The sequence below is a fragment of the Moschus berezovskii genome, chromosome X, assembly GCF_049115385.1.
Source record: "Moschus berezovskii isolate FMDL1 chromosome X, NW_MosBer_1.0, whole genome shotgun sequence".
Classification (NCBI taxonomy): domain Eukaryota; kingdom Metazoa; phylum Chordata; class Mammalia; order Artiodactyla; family Moschidae; genus Moschus; species Moschus berezovskii.
In genome coordinates, this window is record NC_142488.1 from 8,885,101 (window position 1) to 8,897,169 (window position 12,069).

Consider the following 12,069-nt stretch of genomic DNA (forward strand, 5'->3'; position numbering starts at 1 on the left):
GACTCAGACAGTAAAGAATCTGCCTGAAATGCAGAAGACCTGAGTTTGATCAGTCCCTTCAAATGTTAGGTGATGATATTAGGGAATTATTTTTTTAATTTAGATCGGATATGGACTTCTCTGGTAGTGCAGTGGCTAAGACTGTGCTCACAATTCAAGGGGCTCGGAGTTCAATCCCTGGTCAGGGAACTAGATTCTATATGTCGAAACTAAAAAAGATCCCTCATGCCGCAAATGAAGAATTGATGCTTTCAAACTGTGGAGCTGGAGAAGACTCTTGAGAGTGCCCAGTTTGCATTACCAGTTGCCTCTTAAACATCACAGATGTTTTTCTCCAGTTGGTTTGTATGAATCAGGATTCAAATACAGAACACACCATGCTACTAGTTCCTATCTCTTTAGTTTTGTTTTTTTTTCTTTTTCCTCCTACAGCCTCCTTTTCCATCTCTCTTCCCCTGTCCCCTCCTATCCCCTTAGAGCTTATTTTTGGAAGAAACAAGGTCATTTGTTGGACATCAACTGGGATTTTGCTGATAGTATTCCCGACTTGTTAACTGTTTCTCTGATGTCTGTATTTCCTGAAAGTAGGTAACCAGATCTACAAGCTTTGATCCCTCGATACGGATTTGACTTTTGGGCAAGACTATGTCACAGGTGGTGTGTTTTTCTGAGGAAACACATCAAGTCTGGTCATCTGTCTTTTTATGATCTTAGCAACAATGGAAACTCAGTGCCAAGATCTAGTCAATTCATGGGGGAGGGGTCTTCACTCTAATTCTGATTCCATCACTCCTTCTTCAGGCTAAGCTGAAATGTTTCCATAGAGACACTTCTTGAATTGTGAGAACAGCATGGAAACACATCCATTACCATATGTAAAACAGATAGCCAGTGTGAACTTGCTGTGTGTCACAGGGAGTTCAACCCAGTGCTCTGTGACAACCTAGAGGGATGGAATAGGATGCAAGATGGAAGGTGTTTAAGGAGGGCGGGGACATATGTAAACCTATGGCTGATTCATGTTGATGTATGGCAAAAACCATATCTTTAGAGCAACTGTCCTCCAATAATTGTATTTTGTTCTATACTTCTCAGTACTGTACAATTATAATCTTTGATAATTATTAGTGACTCGAAATAGATAAATATCAGGAAAAAAAAGAGACTCTTCACACATCTCCAGGTTGGACACCTCGTGGTCCAAGGTAATCTGAACTTTGCACAGCACATGGCAAAATCATATACTTCTGGTCTACACCAGATGTCGATGGAGTCAAGTCATACCTGGGGCTCCTGGGTCTGATTGGATTTCTGGGCGCTGTCATGGCAGACTTCTGTTTTCTGGGATTTCCTGGCACTGGTCAGGACACTTCTAGACATTCCAATCCAGCCTTGAGCAACAGCAGGAGCCTGGGGACAATATTCCAGGAGTATTAGTCTTCTGGGGCCACAGTAGACAAAGTGCCACAGACTGGGTGGATTAAAGCAAGAGAAATTTATTCTCTCATGGTTCTGGAGGCTCAAAGTCTGAAATCAAGGTGTCAGCAGGGCCACACTTCCTTTGAAGGTTCTAGGAAAGGGTCTGTTCCAGGCCTTTCTCCTAGCTCCTGGTGTTGCTTCAGCGTTCATTGACTTGTAGACACATTACTCCAATCTTTGCCTCCTTCATCACAGGGCCTTCTTCCCATGGGTCCGTCTTTTCTTTTCTTCCAAGGACACCAGTCATGCTGGGTGAAGGGTCCATCCTACATCATTATGACTTCATCATAATTTAACTAATTACATCTGAAATGACCCTATTTCCAAACACGGTAATGCTCACAGGTTCTAGGGACAGGACTTGAATGTATTTTTCAGGGTGCATAATTCAACCCGCAACACCAGGGAATCCAGGGTTGTAGGGGCAGTGGATGTTCCTCCTGCCAGCAGCATCCTGCTGACCTTGGGGAAGTATTCCTCCTCCAGGGCATTTTCCAGACCCAGGGATTGAACCTGCATCTCTTGCGTCTCCTGCATTGCAGGTGGATTCTTTACCACTGAGCCATCTGGGAAGCCCACATGTCAAAGTCCTAATCCGCAATGTGATGGTATTAGGAGATGGAGCCTTCAAGAGCTGTTTAGGTCATGACCATGAGCTACAAGAATTCACTCAATGTTCTTTTAAAAAAGACCTCACAAGGCATGGGAAGAATTCTCCCTCAGAGTCTCTACAAGGAACCCAACCTGGCTACACCTGGATTTTAGTTTTCTGGTTTCCAGAATGGTGAGAATAAATTTTTGTTGTTTTACACCTCAATAAAATAAAATAAAATAAAGGCAACCTCACAGCATTCCCTAAATCTTTCCACCTTGTGAAGACGCACCCGACCATGCTGGCACCCCGACCAAGGGTTTCCCAGCCTCCACAACTGGAAGAAATGAATATCTCTTGTTTATAAGGCACTCTGTTTGTGGCGTTTTGTGGAAGCAGTCTGAAAAGGGTCCCACCTTTTCATCTGGCACTGCAAAATGTACACGGCAAACTGTGTAGTCAGTCCTGGGTAGGGACATGAGGCAGAAGAGAGGCAGAGGAAACAGGCAAAAATCAAACATTGCTGACGGTGTGGTTGGCTCAGGGCTGGCTTTTTGCCCACTTCTACTTCTGTGCCAGGTAAGCCAGGCTGGACTTCACAGAGACATGGCCTAAAGTTAAATGACAAACAAATCCAGACTGTTAAATAAGCTCTCTTATCACGCACAGCTGAGTAGCCCTTGGCACCTCTTAAATGCTAAACAAAGCCCTATTGATTATGAAGTTGAGTAAGGAAAACACTAAGCAGATGGCTCTCTGAATCAGTATTGTAAAGTGTGTGTGTGTGTTAGTTGTTCAGTCATGTCCGACTCTTTCGTGACCCCATGGGCTGTAGCCCTCCAGGCTCCTCTGTCCATGGGATTCTATCCATTTTTTCCTGCCTTTGGACCCGAAGTGACACATCAGCTCTTCTGGGGTCTCTAGCCTGCTGGCCTTGGACTGAACTCATACCACTAACTCTCCTGGGTTTCCAGATTGCTAACTCGACTTTTCCTTACTCAGCCTCCATAATCACTTGAGCAAATTCCTTATAATGAATCTCTTGATATATGTATCCCATTGGTTCTGTTTCTCTGGAGAACTCTGACTAATACAGAGGTCAGATAAGATGGTTGATGCTTTTCAGCAAAAGCCAGATCACATTGCCCTAGTTACTTACATTCTCTGGGCCTTGATTTCCCCACTATGAAGCCTAGGTACAACAAATGTTACCACCAATTATATGTATATTACAGGGCTTCTCTACCTCAGCACTAGCAACATTTGGGTCTTATGAGTTTCTGTTGTGGGGCTGTCCTGGGCCCTATAGGAAGTTGAGCAGTACCCCTGGCTTCTTTCTACTCACTGGGTGCCTGGAGCATCCTTCCATCCAGTTATGACAACCAAAAATGTCTCCAGATGTTGCTAAATGTTGCCTGGGGGCCACAGTCGCCCCGGTCGAGAAGCACTGGTATGTTACAAATATCTCGGGCTTGTTGTTCCAGGATCTAATGACGTTGCCTGTGTTCCAAAACTGTTCCATTCACGCTACAAAAGAGACTGATTTATAATGCTGGTGTCATCAAATAAAAAAAAATTGTTAATAACCCAGAAAGTGCTCATTTCTGTGTCGGATAAATCTGCCCTCTTGTTTCTGTAAGCCTGAGACTTCCAAGCTGGTCTGCTTGGCTCATAAAGCAGAGGTCTGCAGTTGAAGAATCTGTTTTTCCAAATCCACAGGGGACCAGAGTCATAATCCTAAACAGGAGAGAACCCAGCCAGGAGGAAGCATGTGTAGTATGCCGGCTCATGGCAGCTGTGTCTTCTGAAAATTATGGTTCGCCTGGAATACATTTCCATTTGGCTCGCTAGCATTCTGTCGAACATTACCCAAGGGTTGGGAAGGAGGAGAAGTAAAAATATAGCTTTGGGAGGGGAGACTTGGAGAGGAAGGAAGTGGGTGACAGCAAACGTTCTAAGTTTGGATGAGAAATTGGTCTTCTTTTTTTTCTTTAAACCTGAAGTTTAATAACCCAGGTACAAATGGGGAGTCCGCCTACAACATGACAGCCATGAACCAATGCCAAGGACATTGCTATGCACGGAGAAGCCAACGCATAGCAGCAGAAAGCACTAAAATGACCAAACAGACTGCCTGGTTCATCCACACAGCTGACTGTTTTGGAATACTCTGCACCTCTCTGAAGTGGAAGATCAGGCCGTGAGAAAACTTCATCTCAAAACTGCACACATCTTCCCCAATCAAGGAAGTCCCATTTGAGGAAAGCACTCCCTTGGTCCCCATCCACACTCAAAAGTGAAACAAGGGATTTTCCTATCACAAGTCACATAAGTGTTTGAAGTTAAGAGACTGAAAGCCATGAAAGAAAACCTCAGGGAATAACCCCACGCACCCCCTTTTCTCCCGGAAATAGTGAAGGACAGGGAAGCCTGGCGTGCTGCAGTCCATGCGGCCTCAGAGTCGGACATGACTGAGCGACTGAACAACAACCCCTTATAGTTCCCAAGCCTGGGGAGAGGTCTCGGATTAGAGATGTCGGTGTTGCTCTCTGCCTTTGCAGTCTCGAAACCGGCAAGACAGGAATAAGCCAGAACTCCATCTAATCTTCCCCACAGCTTGGGGATTTGCATTATTTAAATATATGGGAAGCGCCCATCATTGAGTAACTATTCCAGCATTTAAAGAATGCCAAACAATGAGCCATTTCTTCTTCAGACCCACTCCTGCCCATTTCCGTTTTCCTCTCAGCACATTGTGTAGAATTACCCAATGTGTCACTTCCTAGAACACTAGATTGTTTATACAAGCAAGCAAGACTTCTCTGGCAGTATTTATTTCTCTCCTTTTCGACATGACGATTGCAAGCTTCCTGGGGCCTCCCTTTTTCCAGAAGCTTCTCAGGTATTGAATGTGGAGAGAGGCAGTTTCGTCCCTTCCTTGATAAATCAAGGTTCTCCTTTGGGAAGAGAAAGTGGAATCTAAGTAAAAAACCTTCCAGTTCTGTATGCTTGCCTGGCATGCAAGGAGTGTGCTGGATTGACTCCTTAACAAGCATTTTAAAGAAAATATTTTGCAAGCCCCACTTGAGGGCAAATTTTCACAGTTGGGGCAAAGGGATTTCCCAGATGGTCTGCGAGGAGAACAAGTATTCGCATCACCAGCACCCAGGGCCTGTGTATTTTTCCTGAGCTGTATTTCCATCAGAAATCTTGGTGGGAGGAGAGGTCACTACAATGTTTGTGCTTTTGTTGTTGGCAAGGCTGTGGTTTGAACATGGAGGCAGTGGAGAATGAGTGATTGTGTTTTCGGCTCAGAGGAAAGCCTCCTCTCCCTGCACTGGTTTATGTGTGCTTGTGTGTTTTAGTCCAACATGGAAAACCCCACTCGACTGTGAGAAAGACCGGCCTTATTCTCCCCAACACAAAACACACGTACTCAGTTCTTCCCAATTTATAGCAAAGCCAGAAGTGACAGTCCCTTCAAGACAGTCTCCATCAATTTCTCTTGCATCCCAAAGCCCCACACAGGTCTTTAGGGACATCAGCTTCTGCCTGGGGCAAACATTACAAGTCAAAAGGGAAGATGGAGCAATACATAGGCCTCTATCATCCCATGTTCTAGTTTCTTCCTTTAGTTGCCTCATTTGAGGAAGACAAATGCAAGAGGTCCCAGGATGCTGTGTGGGCCTGTGGATGAAGCTTTTTCAGGTAGGGGCTTCAATGTGTCTTCACTTGCATTCATGACATTTCTTCCGAATTCTCCTTGGTTGATGTGCAAACGAAATTAGGAATACCTGTAGACATTGTCATGATGATCAAATGGTGTATATTTGCTAAGTGTTTCGAAGAATAAGCACAGCAGACTGTCTCTCGGCAGCTACATGTGCCAAGGGGCGAGGGCTCAGGACTTGGGAATTTAAAGACCCGAACCTCAGTTTCCTCATCCACACCATCTTCCTTTTGGTCTCCCAAGGCCTCCCCTGAGTTCTGAATCTGAAGCCGGCACTATGGCTTGGTTTGTAGAAAAGTCACATTCCCGGTGCCTATTTTGGGTTTAGTCCTTGGCTTGAGGGGTAGGGGCGCACAGACTCTTTCCTGTTCTCTGCAGCATCACTGCACCTTGCAGGTCCACCACCAGTCCAAAGGAGTCCAGGAGATCTTATCGTCAGTGAAAGGCCCGTCAACACTTGCCTCTTAGCTCCTCATGGGCTGGAGCTTCCCTCACCCCTGACTCTTTATCTGATACTTTTTCATCTTGCCTTTCCTTCTGTGAGTCCTTTGATGTGTGTGGGTGTTCTCTCTCTGCAGAGGTTGGCATCACTCCAATGCACTCCAGCCCCATTCAGGATAATTTCGAGTGATAGCGCCCAGATTTGTGAAATTCTGAGATGACACGATGCCTGGGAGGGCGGGGCGGGAATTCGGCTTCAGCTTGGCCATGGTGGGTGGTGTGGTGACTGCGGCATGGCAGGGGGAGGGGCACAAGGTGGTGGCAGCCCCCTTGATAATAAACCACGGCAATCAGAAGGGAAGATGTCACCACGGGGATCCTCAGCACTGGGCCATTCTCTCGAACATGCAAGATCACAACGTATTTGCTCTTTTGATACTCTGTGCCCCTTTCCCTTGGACATTTAATAACTGTGCATGTTTCACTAAAAGGACTCCAGTGGTGGAATTTCCGGCATATGACATTCGGGTGGGGGTAGACTCTAGGGGAGCAAGGAAGCTTCTGTGCTCTGGTGGGAGAAGAGGCGGAAAGGCCTCCTTCGGACGTGTCCCAATTAGTCTCCATGCCTGCACATTCCTTTTTAAAACAATTTTCCCCTTATAAAAGGAATAGAACCCTTTTACAAACCATTTCGAAGGCAAATAACTAAAAAAGCAACCATCCCACTGAAGGAATGCAAACTGCTGTGAGCATTTGGGGAGATTTTCCTCCCGTTGCTTCCCCTATGTAGCTAGATGTGGATCGCTGTTAGGGTTTTTATTAGAACTTTTTGTATCACTGTAACAGGGTTTTAAAACCTCTCTGATACTTTCCTGCGTTTCCTGGCATTGTCTTGTGGCCAGAGATCTGGGGCACTAAATAACTGGGGAATTTGGAGCAAGAAGAGAGCCAGCCCTGTCTTTGGACTTCAATTTCTCCAGCTACGAGTTGTGCATGTAACATAAAATACCAATAGCCATAGAGGTTTCATGTTTTAGGAGCTGACCTGGCTTCCTCTCAAGCAGAGGCCTACTTGGGTCTCCACTCAAGCCATCGGATCTCCCAAACTGGAAGACAGAAAAGCTCAGGGCAGGTCAGGGGGTCTGGCCCGGAGTAGGGACTTCACATCAACCCTGCTGGGGCTCTCCTAGCAGGGACGAGAAGTGGCAACCTAACCAGCTCCCCACTTCCAGGTGTCCCCCAGGCCACAGCCCAGAGGACCGGCCTCAGGTTCCTCCTCCAGCTATGGAACTCCTTCAACCTCCCTTCAGGGGACCTACCCACCTTCGCGGGGGCCATCCGCGGTATTTGGGAGACCTAAGGCGCAGCTCCCGTCCCCCATCAAGTGGGCAGAGAGGAGGACCCCAGACATTCAAGGCCTGGGAATGGGTGCAGCGAGGTGACCGCCCTCTCTCCCGGGAATTGTTTGGGTCCCAGGAGTCAGCCCCCGGCAGGCCGCGACTGCAGCCCGGGTGGGGCCGCCAACCTCCCGGCCCTCCTTCCTCTCCGCGGTGGCCCGGGGGCGGACGGACGCGGCGGCGCCCATCCTGGCCCCCGTGCGGTTTCCCGGCGAGGCCCAAGGAGGTGGTGGAGGAGAGCAGAGGGAGGAGCGCGCGGAGCAGGAGGGGAAGACCGAGGAGCACGGGGCGAGCGTTGGGAGGGTCGGAGCAGCCGTGGGGAGAAGGAGTAGAAGCAACGGGCGGGGGTGAGGGGGTGGGGGCCAGAGGGGCCGAGAACCAGGGAGCCCCCAAGGGAGATTGGAGTCGGAGCAGCCAAGGGAGATCGAAAGGCTTGCAGCAAGCGGGGGAGGAGCCGCCGAGGACGAAGGGGTGGAGGGAGGGCCGGGCCCGCCGACAGGGCGGGGCCTGCGAAGCCCCGCCCCCAAGGCGGTGCTGTGAAACGAAGATGGCCGGGCGCGCCGCGGGAACTGAGGGACTGCCGGCAGCGGCTGCGGCAGCTCTGGGGCTGTGACTCCACGCGCGGCGGCGACCCGAGTGATCCAGGCACTGCAGGCGGCGGCGCGCAGGGCCGGGGGGGCGGCAGGAGGCAGGCGGGCACCGGTGCGCGGGCGCCGGGCGGAGGATGCCCCGGGCGCGCCGGGCGGGTCCCCGCGGCCGCCCCCGCGCCCCGAGCGCCGGGCCTTAGTGCTGGCGGACGAGGCGGCGCGCGTGGGGCGGCCGGGCGGCGGCGGGGCCCGCGCCGTCATGCCGTGGCTGAGCGGCGGCCGGCGGCGGCGGCGGGGACAGCCCCGCGAGGCCCCGCGGGAGCCACCGCAGCCGGCGCAGCCCCAGCGGGAGCCGCCGCCGGCCGCGCCCCCCGCCGCGGCGCCCGTGGCCCCCGCGCCCTCGGCGCCCTCCGCGCCGCCACCGCCTCGGGCCCGGGAGAGCGCCGAGCTGCCGCTGCCTGCCGGCTGGGAGGAAGCGCGCGACTACGATGGCCGAGTCTTCTACATCGACCACAATACGCGCCAGACGTCGTGGATCGACCCCCGCGACCGGTAAGCGGGGGGCGCGGGCCAGGGTTAGGGCGCCCCATACCTTGGGCCCAGGGAGAGGATCGAGGACCCGGGGGGCCTCCGGGGTCTGGGCGAAGATCGTGCGTCCTCCGGGCCCAGAGAGGATCCGGGCGCCCCCACCCCCGGGACCCTGTCCGAAGATCGAGGCTCCCCTTCTCCCGGCCTCGAGCCCCAGGTTCCACCGCGGGACGGACACTCTGACTTGGTTCCCTCACGTCACCCGCTGACCGATGCCTGGGAGCTGGGCGCCTGGAATTTCCTCTCCAGGGGCTGACGGATGGCCATCTTCCTTTTTCCGCCGCAGTCTCGCCCATCCCTGCCGGGCCTCTGCGGCCCACCGCCCCCGACTGTGGGCCCACAGGCGCCCCTCAGCCCCGCGGTGGCCAGATGAGCTGTCATCTTGTAGCACAACCGTGCGTCCCAGCCTCGTGGTGTGGGTTCCTTGTCTGGCGGCTTCAGCCTAGTTTCCAGCGGAGACTGTGCCAGATGGGACACTTCAGAGTCTTTGGAGTAACCATCAAACTGGGGTGGTTGCTCTTCAGCGCCTTAGAAAGTGACTTCAAATTCTGGTTGAAAAAGCCTTGCGTACTGAGGCCAGAATGGACTATGATTAGACCCATATGCTTCTGGGATAAAGGGAAAACAAGAGTTGAATTTTAGGTTTCCTTTCTGTGCAAGATGTGAGGAGAGCCTTCAGTTGTCTCATTATTCATGTGAATGAATCCCCCGGAGTGAAAAACGGATGCTTCTGAAAGCAGTGCTAGATTGCCATTAAGTTTCACGTAATGACTTTTGAGGTAACTTTTTGTTCCATTGCCTGTTGGTTTCAGTGGTTCAGCTGCTTTTGGGGAGAGGCATTTCGGGATTCTCTTGAAACCCAGGGATTCCAGTGATTATCTGATATCTTGTCCTCTCTGGAGCAACTTCTCTCCAGGTTGGGCCTGAGTACCAGAAAGGAAATACTGCAAGCTTCCCAAATGATTTTAAGACTTGAAAAGGCCCAGCGTGGTGACAGGCTCTTACATCCTCCTACCTGCACAGGAAAGGCAGCGCTACATGGCACTGGCCTTTGAAAATAAACTTTTCAGGAGGGAAGCTGCTGAATTATTGTTTGAAGATTTCTCTAAGTTCAAATAGGGAAAGACAAAGAAAGGCAAAAGGCTCGTGGTTCCCTAACATTCTCTTTGAACCTGGCCAACTTCTGAACTCAGAAACTCAGAGAAATTATAGCACAGTTTATTGGCTTAAAAAGGTGCTTCGTTATTTTGAAAATCAGGTGAGATCATATTATAATTTTAACTAAAGCCTAGAGCCACAGCTGTCTGATCAAGCCTTGGAAGGTTCTGGAGTTGGTAGAACTGCTTCGAATGTGGTGCCCTTCTATGTTGTATGTCTGTTAAAAATCCAAACAACTGGAAAATGAACCAATTAGAAGTACTGTTTTGCTTAGAAAAGGTGAAGACCCACTTTATGAAGATAATATAAAACAGTTGTGGTCTCATTGGAGTGTAGATTCATGAGGAAAAGTATAAATGCAAGAATTTCAATTTTATTGGCGCAATTCAAGACATAGGTGAGCTGACCCCACAGAAGACAGCTGGTAGAAACTTCTTTTCTGTGTATTTCATACACATTGCCTGCGTTCCTCTTTCCAGAAAGCTGTGTTACCGAATGACATTTTTACCCTTTTCGGACATCACTCATGCTACAAATTTTTAAAAAGCCCAGTTTCTAATGCTCAGAGCGTCGATGGAGTGAACAAAAGTGGATGTTTTGCATTTTTTTGTAAAGTAAAAACATGTGTACAGTTTTATGAGACATTGTTTTTATAGTGAGTGAAAATTCAGTAGGGGACAGCTTGCACTTCAGCTCCCATAATACCTTGCCCGAAATATGTATGGAATGTTCAGCAAGCCACAAACATTTAAGTGGAGTCTACGGAAGGGTGTAAATGCTGTAATAGTCATTCTCTTTCTTCTTTCAAAACAGAGCCCTGCCAATTTTTATTAGTGACTGGTTATCCTTTATGGTTGTGATTGATTTTTATGATATGGAAAAAATTGTGTGTTGGAGCACAGCATTTTGTCCTTGTGCATCTGACACTTAAAACACTTTTTGAGTTGAGTTTGATTCACACGACGAGAAAACGGTATTCAAGAAATGAAGACTTTCCCCAAACAGCTTCCAAATGGAGAATGGTCAGAAGAGGCAAGGAAATAGGTTCTTAAAGACAATGAAATTATGGAGAAATAGATGAATGTAGTTGGTTAAGTGAAGATTCTTGCTGACTGAAAGCATTTCATATATAATTTATGAAAGCTGTAATAGCATAAAATATGCTGCTGTAAGCAAGGTAACTGAGGGCCAAGGGTTGTGAACAAACTCTTCTAGAGTTGTGCAGTAATTCCATTCAGTGTTGTGTCTAACAGCATTCATATTGTCAGCTCAGGGCATGTTGGTGAATTATTGTAGCTGTACTTTCTTTTTCACGTTACAACAAAGAGGTTGCAAACCTAGGGAAATATCTTTACAGATGTGGCTACAGATGTGTAAAAAGAATCTCAGTATTTTCAAAACAGAATTTTTTAATTTTTAAAAAATTGATTTATTAATTTTAATTGGAGGCTAATTACTTTACAATATTGTAGTGGTTTTTGCCATACATTCACATGAATCAGCCATGGGTGTACCCATCCTAAACCCCCTTCCCACCTCCCTCCCCATCCCATCCCTCAGGGTCATCCCAGTGCTGAGCACCCTGTCTCATGCATCGAGCCTGGACTGGTGATCTATTTTACATATGGTAATATGCATCAAAACAGAAATTTTTTAGTTGGATTATGAACTCACTGTAGGTTTAAATTCACTATCTCTGCATATCAGTACTGTGCATATAATTTTCCTAGTTTTCTGGGAGTCATACCCCAAAACTTTGTTTAAAAATAAATAGTTGGAACTTCCCTGGCAGTCCAGTGATTAAGACTCCTTGTTCCCAGTGCAGGGACACGGGTTCGATTCCTGGTCAGGGAACTAAAATTCCACATGCTGCACGGTGAAGCCAAAAAAATCAAATCAACCAGTCAATAAAGTTAATTCACCATTTCTGTGACTGGTATTTTCTGTGGGTCAGTTGCGTGTGGTTTACATTAGTGGCACATATGTATTCCACATATATTAACTTGGAGGTCAGTGACCACTTTATAAAAAGGTATTTACCATTTAGGTGGAAAATACAGGAAGAACTTTTTTGGTTCTCTTGGAAAAATTCAGTGC

At 48.5% G+C, this 12,069-nt stretch overlaps 1 protein-coding gene across 4 annotated transcripts in view; it reads left to right on the forward strand.

Moving 5' to 3' along the window:
- The first annotated feature begins 8,141 nt into the window (after positions 1-8,141).
- Positions 8,142-12,069, forward strand: part of WWC3 (WWC family member 3) — a 111,836-nt gene continuing 107,908 nt past the window's right edge. For 2 of the 4 annotated variants that reach the window (XM_055438026.2, XM_055438027.2), the window contains exon 1: positions 8,146-8,778. In XM_055438026.2, the coding sequence (XP_055294001.2) occupies positions 8,486-8,778 (293 nt within the window). In that variant the 5' untranslated portion in view covers positions 8,146-8,485. Of the gene's footprint in view, positions 8,779-12,069 lie in introns of all 4 variants that reach the window. The other 2 variants (XM_055438024.2, XM_055438025.2) reach the window with 2 other exon arrangements.